The sequence below is a fragment of the Budorcas taxicolor genome, chromosome 1 (genome assembly GCF_023091745.1).
Source record: "Budorcas taxicolor isolate Tak-1 chromosome 1, Takin1.1, whole genome shotgun sequence".
NCBI classification, from domain to species: domain Eukaryota; kingdom Metazoa; phylum Chordata; class Mammalia; order Artiodactyla; family Bovidae; genus Budorcas; species Budorcas taxicolor.
This window is the reverse complement of record NC_068910.1, coordinates 50,013,309-50,035,366: the sequence shown is the minus strand read 5'-3', so window position 1 is coordinate 50,035,366 and position 22,058 is coordinate 50,013,309. Positions and strand designations below refer to the sequence as shown.

Here is a 22,058-nt window from a genome sequence, read left to right as displayed (position 1 = left end):
CAAAAAACTAGAAAATTCAAACACTCTAAAGAATCAGAGTTGGAAAAATCAGGGCTCCTTCCCATAAACTGACTCTGCCAAGGATCCCAGAGACTTGGTTCATTAAGATCGTCCAGGCCCACCCATCCATCCGTCTATCCAACCTCTCATCCACCCATGTAGCCATCCGTTCACCCACCTAGCTACTATTTTCAAGCATTTATGATATGTCAATCGTCACTGTCACTGTTGGGACATGGCAAGTCAAGTTCTGAGATGTTATTTTGCTGAAACTTTTATGTACCTTAGTAACTCAGTCCCAAAGACGAGATTCCAAAGAAATCATCTCTGCTGAGAATCTCTTACTTTGCTGATGGGGAACATGACAGCCTCCTGTGTGGTGCCCCTCAGAGTGTGTTAACAGGGAGCAGGGGCACCTATTAAGATGAAACAAGGTCCCCCCACGAGCCACACTCATTTCTGCCTGAGGGCCTCCCAAGTGCTAGTCCCTCCAGCTGGAACGTTCCCTCTGCTGGCTTGGCCTCCCAGGTGGCGATTAGTAGTAAAGAACCTGCCTGCCAAAGCAGGACACCTAAGAGACACCGGTTTAATCCCTGGGTCAGGAAGATCCCCTGGAGTAGGAATGGCAACCCACTCCAGTATTCTTGCCTGGGGAATCCTGTGGACAGAGGAGCCCCGAGGGCTACAGTGCATGGGCTCGCACAAACACGACCGAAGCGACTTGGCACACCGGCTAGTTAATTCCTCCTTACCCACCGTATCTAGGCATCACCTCCTCAAAGAGCCTTCCATGACAATCTCTCTCCCTGATCTCAGGAGACGCCCCACCTTTTACTTTTCCTTTAAGCCACTGAGCACAGTCCCTAATGAACGGAGTAATTATTTCCTGTGTCTTTCCAATTAGAGTATGAGTCGTCTGAGGGCAAGAATCCTTCCTGCTTTATTCCCTCCTCCCCATCTCTACCCCACAGCACAGTGGCCAGCAAGGAGCAGAAGCTCATTACACACTTGCTAGAAGGATGGCTGATGCTCCACAGGCAGTGTGTGTACTCCAAGTCTGCGCAGAGCACAGCTTCCCATGCTTCCCCACACAGCGAACCAGCAGGCCCTCTCTCCCCAAAAAAGAGGCTGGTTTTCTGGAAACCTCTTTTGGGAGCTGCTCCTCCGTGGGATTTCCAGTTTCTTATACTCTCTAAGAGTTTCATAACAACTAATTCTGAATCTTAGAATCTGGCCAAGGAGCTCTTAAAAGTTTCACTGGGTCTTAAAATTTGGTCAACAGAACTCTCTGTTTGCTCTGGGAGCACACTGGAAAAATAATTCTTTAACACTTGATTAGTAACAAAAGGGTAATTAAAAGCAAATTGACCGTTCTCTAGTTAGGAAACTGGTTTTGTTCAAAGGGTGAGTAATTTGTCCCCTTTGGAATAGAAAACAGTCGTGGGACTACTGCTCCCGCTTTTAAGATTGTTGGAAAAGGCGAAGTCAGGGGCAGTCTCATTCATCTGTGTACCTCCAGCTTCCGGGGCCTGCCTGGCATACAGAAGGCGCTTAGTACTGTCCCCTCAGATTATGACGCAGACACTTTGGGCTTTGCAAAGCCCTGAGATTAAGCTACGGATATGTATTGGAAACAGCAGCTTTCACCCATCAAGGGGAGTGCCATGAGAAATCGAGAATACAAGCAATTTTCCTGCTGAGGCTTTGACCATGAAGATCTAGGGACATGACACTGCTTGCCACCAGAAAGGAAAGTCTTCAAGGGCAGAAACATTTTACTTGTCTTTATATCTTTAACTTCTGGCACAAAGCCCAGAATATGGGAGGCAATCAATAAATGCTGAGTGGTAATACATGCAATCCAAGTGACAATTATGAAAATACAGGACAAGCAGGAACAACGGAGGACAGAATTCTTCTACACCAGAGATGTTCTGAAGACAGAGACCTAAAAAAAACACACAGTCTGCAGCCAGACCACCTAGGAGATGACGTGCACCCAAGAAGCACTGATTATACGAAATAATCTGAAGCACGACAAGCCTGAAGCATAAAAACAAGCCTGTACTTGGTTAAAGAAAATTCTTCAGGCAAGTGTAAACAGATTCCAAAATAATGTGACAGAACACAGAAGATTTTAAAAAATGCAAGTTATCAGCATACCGGCTAACAGCATTTCCAAAGATGGAGCGAATGTTGTCCACGGTGGTGGCATTTGGCAGGGTCCTGACGTCAGCTACTGTTTCACCTTGCTGATAAACAGAACAGGGCTGACTGAAATACCATGACCTTGTCTCCACAGCCAACTCTTAAAAAAAAAAAAACCAACCCTTCTTCTTTTATAATACATAACCATTCTTTATAAATTAAGAACTTACTTTTTTAACTGAGAAACCAATGCCTGAATTGTGTATTGCATACCTGGCAGAGAAAAAACAAAATAGTAAAAAAGAGAAGCCAAATGCACCATACGAGGAAGAGTCCCCTGCAGTTTAATCAGTGGAGTTAACTAATCTAAACAAAGATATGTACATACAAAAATATCTTCAAATATCATGTTTTGCCCACATGAAAATAAACCAACAGAGACTGCATGAAGATCTCATTGCTAAATGTGGCAGAAATGAACAAAAAATAGGTTTCCCTTTTGCTTCCATGCATTGCTGACTAGACTTGAGGGTATTTCAATACAATCTCCTCCTTGCCTAGTTTTATCTTCAAACTCATCTGAGTGCCCTCAAAAACTTCCTGAGAATGTAGCCTGAACACCCCCTGTACTGTTCTCTCTGAGACCCTAACACAGCCCCCTCTTCACCCATGTCTTCCTCCCCACGAGGTCCCGCTTCAGGATCTCTCAGCCTTTTCTCCACTGGCTCCCATTTACTTCTCCTCCCTCCATGGGCCCCAGGAACTGAAGGACTGTGCCTAGCAAAATGCGCTTATTCAGTAACAGTTCACTTACCGCACCTAGAACCAAAACAGTCATCCAGAATGCCTCTATTTCCAGGAGCTAATTAACATTCTGATACTGATTCATATGACTCCAGGGGAAAAAGCAAAGAAACTTGATGTGGAAGTCCATTCCACTTTATTAACAAAGTGGACTTTATCTAACAAAGTCCATTCCACCTTATTAGAGGGACATGTTTTACTGACTTTAGATTTTGTAGCAATACTGAGAAATAGGTAACACACCTCTGTTGCAACTCAAGGACTCGCAGGCTCAAAGAGCCACGCTGTAGCCACTGTACTCGCAGGTTAAGTCAATCCTGGACATGACGCTGTTTTCACCTGCCCTGGGTCCCTTCTCCCTGTTAACAGCCCCTACTCTTTCCTTTGGGACACCACCTCTCCCCCTTCCACCTGTATATCCTTTCTCAGAATGTCAATCGAGAAATCACCTCCCCACAGATGTGGGCACACAACGGGGGGACCCAGGCTATGCCAATCAGATGCACTCTCCCAGAAGACACCATTGAGCAGACTCAGGAGAGGAATGAAAAGAGTTGGGACGCAGACACTACATTAAACCCCTGAAGCCACCTTGCTTCTTGACCATTTCAAGAAGCAGCTGTCTACAGTTTCTTCTACTTGCTGAGTCACTCCGAGCCTTTCAATGAATTTCTTTTGGGCCTAGGTTAGCTACAGTCTGTTTTGCCTGCCACCAAAGACCCTTCACAGATACAGCAAACAACTGCTCTCTCCTGGTGACATGACAGAAAACCCAGAATTCATTTTCTCCTCCTTGCCTATAGTTTTATTTTCACAAACTCAAAAGATTTAGGCTGTCTTAAAGACATCTTGAGAATGTAGCCTGAACACCTCCTGCACTGTTATTCTCTTTCAGAGAGAGAGAGAGAATAACCTTGACCTAACCTTTGACCAGAAACAATTTACAGGCTGGTATTGCTGCTCACCATTTAGCGCTGCAACTCTTCTCCATTTCTAAGCACCAGAACACACTGCTCTGGTGACAGAATGACTCAGAGACCCACGCCCAGGTTGTGGACTGTACCTGCCGACAACTTCCAAAATTTTTCCATACTCTTCGCTTGGGTTTTTTAAAGCTTTCCTCCTCGTGGATATGTTGTAAAAAAGGTCCTCCACCTGAACAGAAGGTTGATTTTTGTAAATTCACAGCAGTATATGGAAATACAGCATGGTCTTGAGGCAGAGACTCCAACTATGTTCACCACCAGCACAGTTCTAAGTGTTAGAAGACAGGGCAGGAGACGGGGCTGCCTTAACAAGAGAAAGCAAGCCTCCCACTTAACTCACTGACTTCTCAGATAGGCACTGGGGTCCACTTCCACGTCAGGCTCTTTGCCTTGTGCTGGGAATAAGACAACCAATAAAATACACAGTCCTGCCCAAAACAGCACAGGATTTAGTGGGGCAAAGATAAACTTATAAACCGTCGTGACACCACATGGTATGAAACTTTTGCAAACTAGAAATAATTATTAGATCTTTTGGGGGTTCTTGGAAATCATACGGTGGTCCCAGATACAAGATCCCGCTTAACATGAGATGCAAAGTACACGTTCATTTCCTCATTGCTGCGCCCCTGACCTGCCTCATCAAGCCCAGGGCTTGGGGCCTTCAAGCAGATGTGCCCTGGCTGGGGCTGGGGGTGCAGGGGTGGGACGTGTAACGTGATAGCGGGGTGATGTATGGGATCCTGGAAGAGAAGCACACCAAACATGGCACCACAGGAATAAGGCAGCTTAACAGCCTTTCTCCTGATTAATGACACAATTGCGTTACTCGTGTGCCCTTTGAATGAGTGGTCAGATATTCCTCATGCCATCTTTCTTTCTTAGAGGAGCAAAGTAAGATGAACGGCCATTAAATGACTTGCCTCTGGACACGCTGCCGCTGAGTGGCAAGGTTAGGACTCTGGACTTGTCTTCTGGAGTCATGTTTAAGGTTCTTTCAATGGCAGCTATCCTGCCACCAATTTCTGCCATCTCAATAGAAGAATCTCCCAGCCTCTTAAAAAAAAGAGGCTGTGGGCAGGCTGCCATGTGATAAAAATCAATCATCATTTCTCTTTCTTACAGGGTGATATATTGAGGCTTCTATTAACTAGTAAATATTCATTATATCAATCCTTTGAGAACTCAGAGACAACTTTGCCTTTTATTTCAGTATTTATACAAAGCTCTTTCTCAACAATGTCACGTCCTGTGTACCATTCTTACCGTGATTTGGGTCCCTTGATTGCCTGCACATGGTTTAGGAGGCGCTTTCAGCTTTCCATCTGAGTAATGAGCTCTATCACAAAACATAAAAGATACTGGTAGCTAATAGAGAAGAGATACTTCTCCAAAGAGTAAAAAAGTAAGTTACATCAACAACAGATTAAAATACAGCAATGTTATATGTTATCCGAGTTACCAGCTTCCTCCATTTTTCTACTTCCATAACCATCCTAAATGGGTACCAAAGAAGGGGGAAAAAGATCCCTATTTTTTTTTTTGTTTACCAACTACTGCATTTTTAGTTTCTGAGTTCTGGGCTACAAACAAAAGTTATGACACTGCCTAAGATGACAGTAACATTTTTTCAATAATTCTGCAATCATTTATTGAAGGGCTATCATGTATCAGGCCTGTAAACATCCTGAAACAGAGACAGGCCTTGGGAGTTTCTTGATTTCGTGAGGGGACAGATTGTTCCCTGAAGTGTGGGACAAGGTGTCAAGTGGTCCAGAGAAGGAAAACATTGAGCCTGGGGTAGGATGGGAGGAAGTATCTCAGAAGAGATGACACTTCACCTGGGTCCTAGACTGCTGTCTTCTCAAGTGGAGAGGGCAAGGAAGTCCATCCAGGAAGGGAAAAGACAGACAAAAGCACAGAAGTTTTAGAATATGTAGCAGCACGGCTGTGGGGACAGGCTGGAAAGATGGACTGAGCACCTGGGGAGTGCATGAGCTGCTATGACGAAGACTCTGGATTTCATCCTGCCACACAGGGGGAGCTATGAGAGGTTCCAAGCAGGGGCATAACACTCCAGAGGCAAAGAAATGGAGCCTGTGCCCCAGGCTATTTCAGAAGACATTCACTCACAAGCGCCTCCCCTATTTGTGAGAAGAGATTCTAATCCTATCAGCCCAGCCAGGTCCTAGGGCTGCTGCAATCTGCATCTAGTCAGCCCCCTTCAGCACCAAGTGCTGCAGACTGAAATGCTCCATCGTCCATGACGGCACACACTCATCTGTGGGAGAGGGCTGAGAAACAGACAGAACTGCCCTCTGCTGAAGCTGTTCTCTATACAAACCAACACTCTGTATGATAAGCAAAAAAGTCTCCTTTTTGGCAGGAATTAGATTTGAATACCCATCTTTCACTAGTACTAGCCAATGGTTATGAGAGCAAAGGTATGATTTTGATTCCTTGAATCCCCTTCCTGTTCTGTGCCAGCACAAGAGACAGCCAGTGGGCACCTGTGGGAAGGAATCCACAGGGGCACTCATGTGCGGCTGGGGATCAGAGGCAGCTAAGGAGTCACAGTCCTCTGGCACCCCCAACAGCCGCGTAATCAGGCCAAAGCCATGCCCTGCTGAAGGGCCAAGGGGCAGAGTGACATCCCAGCTCCCAGAGACTCAGCCCTCCTCGGCGTAACAGACCCGGTGCTAGGCACTTGTAATCTGTTACAGCATACCTTTCACAAGTTCATGAAGGAAGATTATTACTTACAACCACCCCTTTGGATTATCAACTAATACAAACGGAGGAAAGAAAATGTACCCAAGATCTAGGCAAAAAAAGGTAACATTCTTGTTCAGACAGGATTACGTTGAGTTGCAGGCCAAAAGCATGTTTCGGGATGAATCTATACGCTAAGCAGAGGCCAGCACTATACCTGTACGCACACTTCCCGTCAGCTGTTTTGGTTGTAATGGTGACGTGAGCCACGTGGCTTATGCTGGCCAAAGCCTAAGGAAGGAAAGGACATGGAGTGAAAGAAACGCCCACTCCTGGGTCACCCCCATCTCGCATTAAGGGAGAAGTTACCTAAATTGGCTCTTTTGTTTTTTAACTCACACGTTAAAAAAAAAAAAAGGAAGCTATCAAATGGAATCTGCAGCATAATTACTAGAACAAGAGGGGAAAAAATATATACATATATAAGTCCAAAAAGAAAACACAACCAAGAATTAATGTTAACAGCAACGGTGTTCAGGTGTAGAATTATAGGCATATTTAATATTCTCAATGACTTGTCTTCTAACACTTTTAAAGCTGCCTTCAGAAATAGGATAATGGAACCACTCCAAATTGACCATGTTGTAAACTGTATTCACAACTGTTTTCTGTAAGCAATTTAATGTTTAGAAATAAAAATTTTTAATTATTCCATTAAGATGAAACAAATTTTTTTTTAAATGACTATTTTTCCCCCTGAAAATCAAGATTGATTCACTGGCCCTTTGGAACCTGTATCTCCTTTCACAGGACATCACAGCATTAAAAAACACAACCTAAGCATTGTGATATGTGACTACATCTGAGCAAACAGTAAATACAGTGGTGGCAGCTTCAGTTCATTAACAAGGACCATGGCTCAGGCTCAGAGATTACCAGGTCCTAGCTGGGTTTCCCTGATGAATTGTGATGAGCTAATTTCCACCCAGTTCAGTCTGACTCTTTGCAACCCCAACGACTATAGCCCACCAGGCTCCTCTGTCCACGGGATTCTCCAGGCAAGAATACTGGAGTAGGTTGCCATTCCCTTCTCGAGAATCTTCCTGACCCAGGGATCAAACCCAGGTCTCCTGCATTGCAGGCAGGTTCTTTACCATCTAAGTTATAGAGAAGTCCTAATTTTCATTATTAAATGTGTAAACAATTTTGAGACTTGATTTTTTTTTAATGATTTTGAGATTCTGATAAGGAAAGACATGAAATACATCCAATACTACAACACTACCCAACACCATGAAGAAAGCAAGCCACTGGCAGATGATCCAGCTGCTTCAGGGGCCTTTGTACAGGCACTGGGGGAAGAGGATAACAACACAGACTCTGAAGTCAAACTGCCAGGGCTCAGTTCCCCATTCTGCCACTTTCCAGCTGTGCACTCCAGCCACACTTCTTAAAGTCTGAGTGTCAGTTTCCCAATATGTCAAACAGGGCAATAATAACAGAACCTACTCTTTCAGAGTTGTCAAGTGTGAAAGGGTTAATACATACAAAGGGCTGAGAACCATGGATGGCACATAGCAATCCCTCAGTAAATCTTCCCTGTTTAATCACAACCCCAAAGATATCCTACAACTGGGCTAAGGCTGCAGAAGGCCCTGGGCTTAGGAACTGACTCAGGAAGCTGCAAGGTCAGAACGAAACTGCTTTGCCAGGGCTGACCTGAGACCTACTTGAAGTCAGGGGAACCTCAAGGTTCACAGTCTGATGCTACTCCTTCCTGAACAACTTGGGGATCACTGTGAGCTGGCGGGTGCTTCAGACCACCTGGATTTGATCAGAATTGTGGCAACTGGGTCATAAAAAGCTGCCTTTTAATTAAAAAAAGAAAAAAAATCAAAGTAAAAATGCATTCACATGATAAAAAATTTAAAAACTACAAAAAGGCCTAAAATGAAAAATAATTGGCTCCATTCCCTTCCCTTCCCTTCCCTCTCATCCCCCCAAATAACTACCCCCAAACAGTTTCTCTGGTACCCCAAAGCCCCCAGAATACAGCCGGAACACTGCCTGACCAACACCTGGATTTTAGCACAGTGATACCCATGTCCCCTACCTCCAGAATCATAAGATAACAAATGTGTGTTGTTTTAAACCACTAAGATTGTGGTCATTTGGGGGAGCAGCAATAGGAAGCTAATACAAGTTACTGGAAATATATGCATATTTTTACTCACAAACATTATATCTATAAATTTATCCTAAGAAAATTAACTGAACAAAACACACTGTACATGTGAATGTTCACCAGAGCATTAGGCATGAAAAAAATGGCAAAGAGCATAAATGTTCAACAGGAAACCTTTAAATAGACTACAGTACATATGAGTAATAGAACAGTACGTACCCATTATAATTTATGTAGTCCTACATATACTGAACGATATCTTTATATCCAGAGTATTGTCATAAAAATATAAGTTATTTTAGTCTTAAAAGTATCTTTATCCATTTTCTATGTCATAAGTCCCCATGATAGGCCATATAATTTCATTTATAGATATATCAGAATATAATTTAAAAGATTAGGACTCAAAAAATTAAAACCCCATAAAACTCTTTATATCAAGAAAATTAACAGTAATTTTTCAATAAAATCAAATAATCAATCTGAGTTCAATTATGTCTCAAAAAAATTTGTTTATGCAAATCAGGATCCAAGTAATATCTACACGTTGGAGCTGGCTCATATGCCTCTTAAATCCCCCTAACCTCTTGATTCTGGCTCCCTTCTTTGCCTTTCTACCCCTGTGCAGTTTACTTTATAGGAAACAAGTTTTTTATCAAGTGATTTCCCAGTCTCAGCCCCCTGTACCATGCTCCCTCATTCTCTGTACTTTTGGTATACTGGTACTTAGATCTAACTATTGCCTGAGATTCACATCTGATTTGGGACAAGAAAACTTGGTAGGTGGTACGGTCTTCTTCCATCAGGAGACTTGGATGTCTCTGGAGATACATAATATTAAAAAGCAGAGACGTTCCTTTGCCAACAAAGGTCCATCTAGTCAAAGCTATGGTTTTCCCAGCTGTCATGTATGGATGTGACAGCTGGACCATAAAGAAGGCTGAGCGCCAAAGAACTGATGCTTTGACCTGTGGTGTTGGAGAAGACTCTTGAGAGTCCCTTGGACTGCAAGGAGATCAAACCAGTCCATCCTAAAGGAAATCAGTCCTGGGTGTTCATCAGAGGGACTGATGCTGAGGCTGAAGCTCCAGTACTCTGGCCACCTGATGTGAAGAGCTGACTCATTTGAAACTACACTGATACTGAGAAAGATTGAAGGCAGGAAGAGAAGGGGATGACAGAGGATGAGATGGTTGGATGGCATCACCGACTCAACGGACATGAATTTGAGCAAACTCCAGGAGTTGGTGATGGACAGGGAAGCCTGGCGTGCTGCAGTCCGTGGGGTTGCAAAGAGTTGGACATGACTGAGCGACTGAACTGAACTGAACAAGTAAAGAGTATGATATCTTACTGACCTGTTGAGAAACATAGGCTGACAAATGGCAGAAATATTATCACAGGAGGATATTTATACTCTGCTTCAATCCTCAGCTTACCTCACCTCGAAAGCCATACGTAGAAATATGAGCTAAATCCTCAAAGGACTGCAGTTTACTTGTGGTGAACCTCTCACACACAATCTCAAGATCTTCTTTCTACAAGGTGCAAAGAAACAAGTAAATGATTATGTTACTCGTTTTTCCCAATCTTTCTGAATTTCCCTTTTCTTGACTGACTCCAGGAAGAAAATGCTCTTGGGAGAAGAGTTCTAACTCAGCAGGAGCCTCCTCTCTGGGCTCCAGAATTACGAGGCCCTGGCACTCCCTCCTCTTCACTCACCTGGTTCTCAGCCTGGCCTGCTGCTTCTGTCTCAGCTCCCCTGACAGCAGATAATCCACAGTTCCATCCCTAGACCTCTGCTCTGTCCACACTCATTCTCTTGATGATCTCATGCAGGCTCACAGATTGTACAAAAATTATTACTGTATTAGGAAACTCCTTTATTAAAAATTTAGATATATTTAATTGCAGTAAAAAAATTAACAAAATTTACCACTTTAACCCTCTCTAGGTGTATGAAGTACATTCACAATATTGTGCAACCATCACCAACTTCCATGTCCAGAACTCTGAAATCTCCCCAAATGGAAAATGTACCCATTAAACAAAAGCTCTCCATTCCCCCTCCCCCAAGCCCCTGGGAACCACCATTCTACTTTCTGATTCTAAAGATTTAACTACATTAGGTATGCCATGTAAGTGGAAACAAATAGTATATGTCCTTTTGTGACTGGCTAATTCCACTTAGCATCTGTCTTTAGGGTTCATCCATGTAATAGCGTTTGTCAAAAATTCACTCCTTTCTAAGGATGAATAACATTCCATTCTATGTATTTATCATATATTGCTTATCCACTCATCTGTTGCCTCCACCTTTGGAATATCATGAATATGTTGCTATGAACATGAGTGTGCAAATCTCTTTAAGACCTTGCTTTCAACTCTTTGGGCTATAAACCCAGAAGTGGAATTGCTGGATCATATGCCAATTGTTTAATTTTCTTCCACAGTGGCTGCACTATTTGATACTCCCACCAGCAATGTACAAGAGCTCCAATGTCTCAACATCCTTGCCAAAATTTCCTTTTTGAGACACCAAAGGTTTAATGGATGAGGGAGCTTACACATCTGAAGAAAGGTCCGGGAGTGACACCCCACTGTATGAAGCACATGGCAGGCAGGATATGGTGACAATGTTTTTATTAATTAATCAATTATAACAACCATCCTAACTGATGTCAAGTGGGATCTCACTGAAGTTTTTATTTCTATTTCCCTAATGACTAATCATGTCAAGTTTCTCTTCATGTGAGTCTCATGGCTTTTAATACCATTAAATGCAAATACACCAAATTTGTATCTCCAGCGCAAACCTCTACTTTGCACTTCAAACTCACACATGGATCCAGCTAACAGGCATCTTAAATTTAACACACCCCCAGATGAATTTCTGATCTTCCCAAATCCGCCTGTTTCATAGCCTTCCCATCAGTAGATGGCAGCTTCTTTTTCTATTTGCACAGGCCAAAACCTTGAAGTCATTCTTGACTCCTCTCTCTTACTTCCTACACCAGCAAATTCTGAGAGCTTTGTTCATCATCACCAACAAAGAATATCACTGCTTCTGTCCTGCCCTGCTACAGTCTATTTTCCACACTGCAGAGAGAAGAGTTCTTATACAACTTGTCAAACCATGTTACCTCTTGGCTCAAAATGTTCTAATCATATCCCTCCTCATCCAGAGTAAAGGCCAAAGACTGCAGAAGGTCCCACAGGTTCCTGCATGCTCAGCCTGCTCCCCTCAGACCTCCTCTCCTGCTACCCTTGCACTCCCCCACCACCCTGCTCTAGGCACCCCAAGCTCCTTGCTAGTCCTTCAGCATGTCAGGCAAGCTCCCATTTTGCCGTTTTTTTGTGTATCGTTCTCTCTGCTCAGAACACTCAACCTTTAAACGGCCTCATGGCTCGATCCCTGACCTCCTTACTCTCCTAAACACTGCCCGGCATGGAATAGGTATTCAATAAATATTTATTGTTGGTGTTGAAGTTCTCAAACAATCCCATCCATAAAAGCCTGAAGTTTCCAGAACAGGGCAAAGTTCCACCACTTCCTGCAGATGCAACACAAGAAGCACACAAACATCCTGCTGCTCTGAGGTTTTACTCACCCTGATCCCAGTGCCATTGTCTTGAATCTGAATCAACTTCAGGCCTCCCTCTTTAACAACCACTTGAATACTTGTGGATTTTGCATCTAAACTGGCAAATCAAACAAAAAATAGTAATTTATCAGTCTGCAGTTACTCTCCAATGCACATATTTTAAAATGAATCAAGGCACAAGAACAAATTTCAGACAAATACAAGACTGATGAATGTGTTTTTCTTTTGTCTTAAAGGCTCTGAGACCACAATGTTATCAGCTTACATGTTGTGAGAGAGGGAGGGGAAGAAGAGAAGGGGAGAGGGGGCAACCATCACTTCCAATAGGACATTCAGTGATATTTCTGCTCCTCTAGTTCTAAACTAATTACCATCTGTTACTCAAACTTTATTCAGCCCCAGGATCCTACATGACCCTTATAAAATGTCACTAAGTAAAAAATTCTATAAGTTTTTCTCCACTAACCTCTTTATGAAAAGATATGTTAGGAGAAAGAAAAAAATGATGCTGCAGAAAATTAAATACACCTTATTACCCCTTCAAAGAATAGCCTACAAGCATAGAGCATCTATAGAGCAAGAGAAAATAAATCAGCCTGGGGCTACATGAGAAAGAGAAGTTACCTCCTCCTTAGGAAGACAATTATTTATTCAGAAATAAGATAATAAGTTACTTAAATATCAAAGAACTTACTCAGGAGTCCCTGAATTGAAGTTTCATTTAGCCACCTCAACTTGTGTATTAAAAACAGCAGAGCTAGACTCCATATAATATTTCTTAAGAGAAGTGTAAGCCAGTGTGTAGTGTTCCTGAACGGTACCTCAACACACTTAAATTGCTGTTAGTTAATTCTAAAATTGGAGAAACAAAAGCCAGCCTTTGCCAACTATGTAAGTAAAGTCAAAAGGAGAGACAATGCTCAGGTTCCCTGCTTCTTCTTTTGTCCACCTTCTAATTCTCTTCCTTTCTTCTGGTGGTCCTTTCTGACCCACTGTTCTTTCATTACCCCCACGGTTGTTTATGTTTTCAGAAGAATCCCTTTACAAACCTTCCAACTGGAACATTTTCTTTCCCCTTTAACGTATGGATTGTATTAACATCAATGCATTTTTTTTTTAATATTTGGCTGCATCAGGTCTTAGCTTGCAGCACACAGGATCTTTAGTTGCAGCATGTGGGATCTAGTTCCCTGGCCAGGGACTGAACCCCAGCCCTCTGCATTGGGAGGTCGGAATCTTAGCCACTGGACCACCGGGAAAGCCCCACATCAATGCATTTCAACACAAAGGATCCGACACATTTAGGTATACTACGAGTCTCTGTCCTTTTTGAAGTTTAGTTTACACCTAACCTTCTTTCCACGTTTTTAACCTCTTCCCTCCACAATGGTTGTGCGACAGTTCTAAACTTCAGAATTCCCGGAATACCCCCAAAAGATAAGGGATCTTCAAAGTGACTCTGCAAAAAGGGTAGGAAAATCCTAAGTGGGTGATTGGAAAGAATAGCATTGAAACATGTATATTATCATACGTGAAACAGATCACCAGTCCAGGTTCAATGCATGAGACAGGGTGCTCAGGGCTGGTGCTCTGGGATGACCCAGAGGGATGGGATGGGGAGGGAGGTGGGAGGGGGATTCAGGATGTGGAACACATGTACACCCATGGCTGATTCATGTCAATGTATGGCAAAACCACAACAATATTGTAAAGTAATTAGCCTCTAATTAAAATAAGTTAATTTTAAAAATCCTAAATGGGGACTGCTGCTGCTGCTGCTGCTAAGTCGCTTCAGTCGTGTCCGACTCTGTGCGGCCCCATAGACGGCAGCCCACCAGGCTCCTCGTCCCTGGGATTCTCCAGGCAAGAACACTGGAGTGGGTTGCCATTTCCTTCTCCAATGCATGAAAGTGAAAAGTGAAAGTGAACTAACCAGGCAATAATAGGAAAATCACAAATTAAACCCTAAGTTCACTGTTCTCGCCTAAAATCCCAGCAATTAAGTTTGAATATAACTCAAAAGTGAATTGTACTGTTGAACGTAGATGGATTTCAGGAATAAGCAAGAAACTGATAACCCATGGTACCGTTTGAAAGAAGAAAGGAATTTAAATTATAAAACTTTTAGACATTCAAAAACTTGCACCTTCTGCATATATAGTTTTTAACGGGTTTCTTAGTTAATAGCATCATTAAAACAATACTGGTTTACTGTCCTTGCTCCCCCAACAACCCTAAAGTCTCGCGACAACGCTCGAGGACACGTGAGGGGAGCAGACAGCAGCCTGGGCCTCCGCCCCGCAACCACACATTCTTGGGTTCAGGGCAGGGAGGCGTGTCCGCGCCATCCGTAGCAGCGGTCCGTTATGTAGTGGCCTTGGAGAAAGCCTTGACTCCCTTCGTACCAGTTCTCAATCATTTCCTTGATGGCATTAGCTGGCCGCTGGATAACTTCCCCTGCCGCGATGCGGTTCACCACTGTCTCGTCCAGCCTCCGGATAACCCCCGCTACAAGCGACATTTTGGCGCCAGACGATCCCGGGTCACGGCGTGAAGCTCACTGGAAGTACCTCCAGCCAATCTCCATACAGTTTCTTGCCCACGTCCTTCCCTCAATCCTGTTGACGAAATCCAGACTAACCCTCGGGCGGTAGCGTCACTTCCGGACCAGGAAGCTACTGATTGGGCAGCTCTAATGCCCGTTAAGTCCGTGATTCCGGTTTCTTAGTCCCGCCCTAACACGGCTTCCGTTCGCCTCGCAGCTAGAAGGATGTGCGCCTGCGCGCTTGCAATCGCTGCCTGCTCTTTCTATTGGCTCCTGCCTGGGGCTAGGGGATACGAAATCTCCAGCCAATAGGAAAGGACGCGCGGGTCCCCCAGGTTGGTGTCCGCCGCTGGGGTGATCTGGCGCAGAGCGGAGGAGGTGCTTGGGGCCCCTCTTCTGCTCCTCCTTCCCCCTTTGCTTGCGGCCTCCCAGAGGTCGGCCCATCTCCTGTGGCCTCCGTGAAATGTGGATGACGCCCAAGAGGAGCAAAATGGAAATCGACGAGTCTCGGGCGTTCCGGGCCGAGTGGACCCAGCGGTACCTGGTGGTGGAGCCTCCGGAGGGCGAGGGCGCCCTGTGCCTGGTCTGTCGCCGCCTGGTCGCAGCAGCGGGCGAACCCGACGTCAAGCAGCACTACGAGGCCGAGCACGAGTACTACGAGCGGTATGTAGCGGAGGACGAGCGCGCGGCGCTGGTGGAGCGTCTGCGTCGGGGCGACTTGCCGGAGGCCGCCCCGCTCACTCCGGAGCAGAGAATAGCTCGTGCAGGCCTGGGACTCGCCCGCCTCTTGGCCTTGAAGGGTTGCGGCTGGGGCGAGGGGGACTTTGTGCACCGGTGCATGGCGGTGATGCTGAGAGACGTGCTGCCCGACCACGTAGGCGTTATGGATGGCATCGATTTATCTCCAGAGACCACGCGGCAGAGGGTCCTGGACATTCACCAGAATCTACGCAGTCAACTTTTTAACCGAGCCAAGGACTTTAAAGCCTATTCCCTTGCCTTGGACGACCAAGCTTTTGTGGCGTATGAGAACTACCTGCTGGTCTTTGTCCGCGGCGTCGGCCACGATTTGGAAGTGCACGAAGAGCTTCTGACCATAATCAACTTGACTCATCACTTCAGTGTTGGCGCCCTCATGGCGGCAATCCTTGAGGCCCTGCAGACGGCCGGGCTTAGCCTGCAGCGCATGGTTGGACTGACCACGACCCACACTCTGAGGATGATTGGTGAGAACTCAGGACTGGTGTCATACATGAGAGAAAAGGCTGTAAGCCCCAACTGTTGGAATGTGATCCACTATTCGGGATTTCTTCACTTGGAACTGTTGAGCTCCTACGATGTGGATGTTAATCAGATCATAAATGCCGTATCTGAATGGATAGTTTTGATTAAGACCAGAGGCGTGAGGCGGCCGGAATTTCAGGCTTTACTGACTGAATCTGAATCAGAGCACGGTGAAAGGGTTAACGGACGCTGTCTAAACAACTGGCTTAGGAAAGGGAAGACTTTGAAACTAATATTTTCCTTAAGAAAAGAGATAGAAACATTCTTGGTCTCGATAGGAGCCACGACGGTCCATTTCACAGACAAGGAATGGCTCTGTGACTTCGGCTTCCTGGTGGATATTATGGACCACCTTGGAGAAATCAGCGAACTACTGAGAGTGAACAAAGTCTTCGCTGCCGCCGCCTTTGACCATATCTGTGCCTTTGAGGTGAAGCTGAATTTACTTCAGAGACAAGTCGAAGAAAAAAATCTGACCCATTTCGCTGCCTTGAGCCAAGTGGTTGATGAGCTTAAAGAGAATCTTCAAGAAGATGAAAAAATACTCGATCTTGAGAGGTATCGAGGGGTGATCTGTCGCCTACAGAAAGAGTTTGAGCGACATTTCAAGGACCTCAAGTTCATTAAGAAGGACTTAGAGCTTTTTGCTAATCCATTTAGCTTTAAACCTGAATATGCACCTATTTCAGTAAGGGTGGAACTCACAAAACTTCAGGCAAGTGCTAACCTTTGGGAGGAATACAGAACCAAAGATTTAGGGCAGTTCTATGCTGGACTGTCTGCGGAATCTTACCCGATTATCAAAGGGGTTGCCTGTAAGGTGGCATCCTTGTTTGATAGCAGCAAAATCTGTGAAAAAGCTTTTTCATATTTGACTCGAAACCAACACACTTTGAGCCAGCCTTTGACAGACGAACACCTCCACGCCCTGTTTCGGATTGCCACCACTGAAATAGAGCCGCGCTGGGATGATCTTGTGAGAGGAAGAAATGAATCCAATCCATAAACTGTTGTAGTACAACATTGAAATACTCAACAAGAATCCAATTCTGAAAGCAAACATCTGTTTGATTTTCAAGTGTGCTAATTTGGATTGTGGGAAGGCATCACGTTCTTCATCAAAATTGATCACAATTGACACGCTTTAGACAGATTTTTTTTCTTTTTCCCATCTCGAGGCAGCGTGGGACTGACACCTGCAGATACCTTTTTTTTCTAAAACTGAATTTCATGGCAAAGTCATTATCTTTTGGTTTTATTATATAATTGTTTTTTTTAAAGTTTAGTACTAAAATGTGAGTTGAATCAGAAGTCTGCTTTTAAGGTGTCTCGAAGAAGCTTTTGCTCTTATTTTAACCAAAAAAGTGTTAAAATTCTGATGCGTATAGTCTGAAAGTATCAGCTTCTTAAATATATGTTTGAGCCAGTTTGCAGAAACTCACACAGCAACTGCAGAAGCTTCTGCAAAGGAGGAACGTACATACAGTAGAGGTGTTTTGTCTAATTATCAAAATGTTGGGAGACTTTTTTTTTAGACATGTTTCTGAATCTAAAGTAAATATATTTACTTACTTTAGACATATTTCCTCTCTTTCACCTTCCCCTGCCCCATGGTAGCGATAATGATAGGAAATTTTACTCAGTTTGAGTAAAGTTTTAGTCAGAGGAGCAAGAATTGTTTTAAATTGCTGGTTTAAGAGGCTTTTACAGTTTGGAGATCAGACTAACCAGCTTTTGGCAGTTTCCCCTGAATGCTTCACAGTCGGGTGCCGTTTTTATGAGCTTGCCTGTAGAAGACTATGGTAAGTATAGACTCTTAGGGGCTGCCCACTAGTCATTCTTTTTTGTACTCTAGACAGTTTAGCCCTGTCAAAAAGGATGAGAAAGAGATGTTTGCATCGCAGGATCAGGAGGTGTGAGCTATTTTAGCTTATTTGTCCCATCGGCCTGGGTGCTACGGCTTTATAAAGAAATCTGCTAAAAGGCAATCCTCTATTTTAACGTGATGTATCAAATGTTGTTTGTGACTTTAAATGGATTTATTATCAACCTGCCATTGTCTCACACATTGTGTATTTAAGACTGCACAAGGGGAAATATTTTAACTCTCCAGAAGCAGCTTTATTTACTGATTGTAGCAGTTCCATACTTTTTAGTGAGACACCTGCTTTGGACTAAAACAGTCATTTTTAAATTTATGTTAGCCATTAAAAAATCTTACGGTAAAGCCAAATATGTGAAATGATTTAAGGACAGGACCCAACTTAGAGATCTGCTCAAGTACAATTTGAAAACGTGTGCTCAAGTCCTGTCGTAACTCTTGGAGTGCATGTCTCTATGGTCACTAATTCAGCAAATTCAAGGAACCAGAATAAACGAATTTAGAAGGAATTGAACCCTGAGCAATCAAAATAGAACCAAAATCTTGCCAGTGGTTCTCAATCAGACAGTATCTCCTCCTTTAGAATGTAGGGGGAAAAGGAGACTGGTGTTAATTATGACATTCATTAGGAGGAGGTTCTGCTGGCATGGAAGCATGAATGACACTCTCCCCATGGGGGCATAGGATAGCACAGTACAGTAGAAACTTACTCCTCCCAAAGTTCCAGCAGACCGCCCCCCACCCGAGTACGTCATCTGATTTTGAAGGAGAAGGCAAATTACCGGTAGAAGCAGAATTAGAAGGGCAAGTTAGGCTAAGTGATAACATTTGATGGCGGAAATGAATTCCAGCATTCCAGATTTGGCTGGTAAGATACAGTCAAGGCCCTGATAGATTCTGGTAGCTCACAGTAGCATTTATAAATCAATAGTTGGCACTGGGCCAGATTAAAGGGCTCTGTTCTATTACACATAATTCCACATATGTCTTATTACACACATTAGGGCAGAAAAAAAAGTGTTCTATATTACTAAGATACTTAGCGAGAATGGTCAAGTTAAGATTTGGGTTAACAGGGAGTAAGCTTAAACATCTGGAGAAACAGATTAAAAAAAAAAAAAAAGAACAAAAACATCTGCCGGTAATTTTCCAGCAGTTTGGAGTATTCACTTGGCAGGCGCGTTATGGAAAGGATAGTTAGAAGACCTGGAAGCTGCTTCTGCTTTCTAACTCCAGTTCCTCAAATACTGAAGTTTTGTACATTTTGTGAAGTTCCATTATATGTTTTGCTTAGGGTGATCATAAAATTAGTTCTGTAGTCACTGACTGTGGGGGAGATATAAGCCCAGAATTTTAAATTAACCCTGAACAATAGAGAATTTGCTATATAAGTTAGCCTTGTTTGTAAAATGTATATTTTACTGTTTTCTGTACTAAGTAATTCTGTAACTGCATGGCAGTCTTTACAAGTTATGTTTTATAAAATAGCTGTTACTGATCCTGTCATATCAGTGAATATAGTTAGAGTAAGTACTATTTTTTAAAAAAACTCTTTTGTGTCCCAATATCTCCCATTCCTACTATTTTTCTTCAAATATTTGTATTCCTGCTGTCCCGTATTGTGCTCTGATCACTCTACCAAGTTTCCCAAGTCCTTGTCAATATGCCTACCCTCTTCCCACCACTGACCACCCTGCTCGAAATGCTTGCTTAGTTTGGCTTTGGGGAGAGACCATCTCCAAGTATGCATTCTCCATCTTCTTTGCAGGCACCTCTTTCCCTTAAACATCTGTGTCCTTGGGATTTTTTCATTTGGTTTTAAGCTATCTTGTTTACATCATCTCCTCGGCTGATCTTTTGTTTTCTTTCATCCCTTCAGTTACCAACTGTACGCAAATGACTCCAACGTAACGTCTCCTTTCTTGACCTTCCCTGGTTCCCGTATCTGATTGCTAACTCAAGTCCACTTTGCTGTCTTATAGGCATCACACATGTCCTTGACCTTGTCCCCCAAACCTGCTCCTCCTCTCCTGGTCCCTCTGTCTGTAAATGGCACCACCACTGCCAGCCATCCAGTTGGCACAGCCCGAGCCCCAGACTCAGGTCTCTGACCTTTCCCTCTTCATCCGTCACACCCACTCACACACACCTTTCTGTGAGGTCTGTTGCCTAAACATTCGTCAGTTCTCCAGTGTACTCTCCTGGTTCAGGCCATCAGCCTACCTAAACTACAGCAGTGGCCCCTCAATCTCCCCTTGTCTGGTCGTGATCCCTTGTCACGCTGCAGCCAGATTGCTCCAGAAGTCTGGCCGCATCACTCCTCTGCTTCACCCACTGCTCTTAGGAAAAGGTGCAGTTTATATGCCACTTCCTCCAGGAAGCCTTCATCCATTCCCTCTAGACTAAGTGCCCCTACTATGCATCGCTAAATACCCTGTTTCTCCCCAGCCACATACTTAGCACACTTCATTGATCCTTCTTGTTGATCCTTGCTGCACTGTGAGCTTTGCAAGCCTGGGGACCATGTATATGCCTGCTCACTGTTCCGTCTAATGCTTAGCACAATGCCTAGCTTTTCAGTAAATATTTGGATGAGTAAATATTTGTTCTACTCTTCTCAGCCCTTTCGTAGTCTTTGACCTTCTCTAGTTCTGCCATGACCTGCTTGCTGGGTAACTTATCCACCTATTGCCAATTAAGAAATGAAACTAAGTTCTTTCTGACTAGGGAATTGTATTCCTAGAATTGAGTTCAGTGCGTGGGATGTGGCTCAAATATTTACTGTGTGAATGTTGTTGAGGAAACACTATAATTGGCCCTTGTAAACTTGAAGTAGTAAAATGAAGTATACTCATATAGTCCACCATGTAGTACTGTCTTTACCTCCTTGATAATAGAAGTCTTCATTTTTTCTTTCTTTCTAATTTCTAAAGGCAGGCTTACAAAGGAACCTGGATGAGAAAGATTGGACAACTTGGTAGTGGACTAAAACAATACTTCAGTTGCATTCGGTTCCCGAAAAAGATAATACCTGCTTAAGAGTTGATATCTGTTTTCCTTCTGTAAGCATCAACTCTGGGAGAAAATCACCTGCTCTTTTCCTTTACAGATGGTTTCTGGCTCTTCTGGGATTTTAAAGTAAGTAAATTTCACAAAATACTAGAAGAAGGACCCAGCCAGCCCTTCTGATCACTAGGTACTCAGCTCACATGCTTTCCTACTTGCAGAATGTCCTCATCACGCATCACCTCCCCTAGGAAGGTAACCCGGAAGTGCTATTTGCTCACTGTATGCTGCTGAGAGTTGCTCTGTTCCTTCGCTTCCTTGGTCTCATGCCTCTCTGAACTTCTTTGCTGGGTCACCTGGGCTTCCAGGTGTTGTGAAAGAGCCATACCCTTCGTCTCTTTTATCCGTGAGCCATTTTTTCCAGTTTTAAGGGATGAACTGGTGTTACCCTCTTAATTGGACTTTTAGCCTGAGGCCCATTAACTAATTCAGAGATTTTAACAGTGAATGTGATTGTCATCCAGTGATATGATCCTTGCTGCAAAACTGGTTTTTACTCAACCTTTGGCATAAAGGATTTCTCATTTTTCTCTCTCTCTGTAATTGAGACGTAGCCTCTTCCTACCCAATAAGTACTTGAGTTTGTGAACTCTCTTTATCCCCTTGTATTTCTGCTTGCAAACTGATGAACTCTTTTCTGAGTTCATCTCTTTCCTGTCTGTTTTGTCAAATGGGACCAACAGCTACCATAAAATATTTTGTTTCCTTGTCTTAAAGATAGATTCTCTGCCTTCCAGATTCTCTCCAGGGAATTCTTCCATTCCATAACAGGCATTACCCTGCAGAAATCACTTCTTCCATTCTCCAGCAGCAACTTCCAGAATACCTGCCAACTAAGTCA

The 22,058-nt window shown here is 43.7% G+C and overlaps 2 protein-coding genes across 4 annotated transcripts in view; one reads left to right on the top strand and one right to left on the bottom strand.

Annotated features, from left to right (window-relative positions):
• Positions 1–15,050, bottom strand: part of MLH1 (mutL homolog 1) — an 84,525-nt gene extending 69,475 nt beyond the window's left edge. For all 3 annotated transcript variants that reach the window (XR_008200659.1, XM_052653134.1, XM_052653194.1), the window contains exons 1-8: positions 14,846–15,050; positions 12,447–12,537; positions 10,275–10,373; positions 6,868–6,941; positions 5,205–5,277; positions 4,016–4,107; positions 2,379–2,421; positions 2,164–2,252 (exon numbers count right to left, since the gene is read on the bottom strand). Coding sequence is in view for 2 of the 3 variants with exons in the window: in XM_052653134.1 (XP_052509094.1) it covers positions 2,164–2,252; positions 2,379–2,421; positions 4,016–4,107; positions 5,205–5,277; positions 6,868–6,941; positions 10,275–10,373; positions 12,447–12,537; positions 14,846–14,961 (677 nt within the window). In the remaining variant the exon portion in view is untranslated. The remainder of the gene's footprint in view (positions 1–2,163; positions 2,253–2,378; positions 2,422–4,015; positions 4,108–5,204; positions 5,278–6,867; positions 6,942–10,274; positions 10,374–12,446; positions 12,538–14,845) is intronic.
• A 306-nt stretch (positions 15,051–15,356) lies between these two features.
• On the top strand, positions 15,357–17,544 carry EPM2AIP1 (EPM2A interacting protein 1). The gene has a single exon (XM_052636129.1). The coding sequence runs from the start codon at positions 15,449–15,451 to the stop codon at positions 17,273–17,275; it is 1,827 nt and encodes a 608-aa protein (XP_052492089.1). The 5' UTR covers positions 15,357–15,448; the 3' UTR covers positions 17,276–17,544.
• The last annotated feature ends 4,514 nt before the right edge of the window (positions 17,545–22,058 follow it).

Excerpts from the sequence above, each read along its gene's own strand:
- EPM2AIP1 (XM_052636129.1), top strand. The coding sequence starts at position 15,449 with ATGTGGATGACGCCCAAGAGGAGCAAAATGGAAATCGACGAGTCTCGG.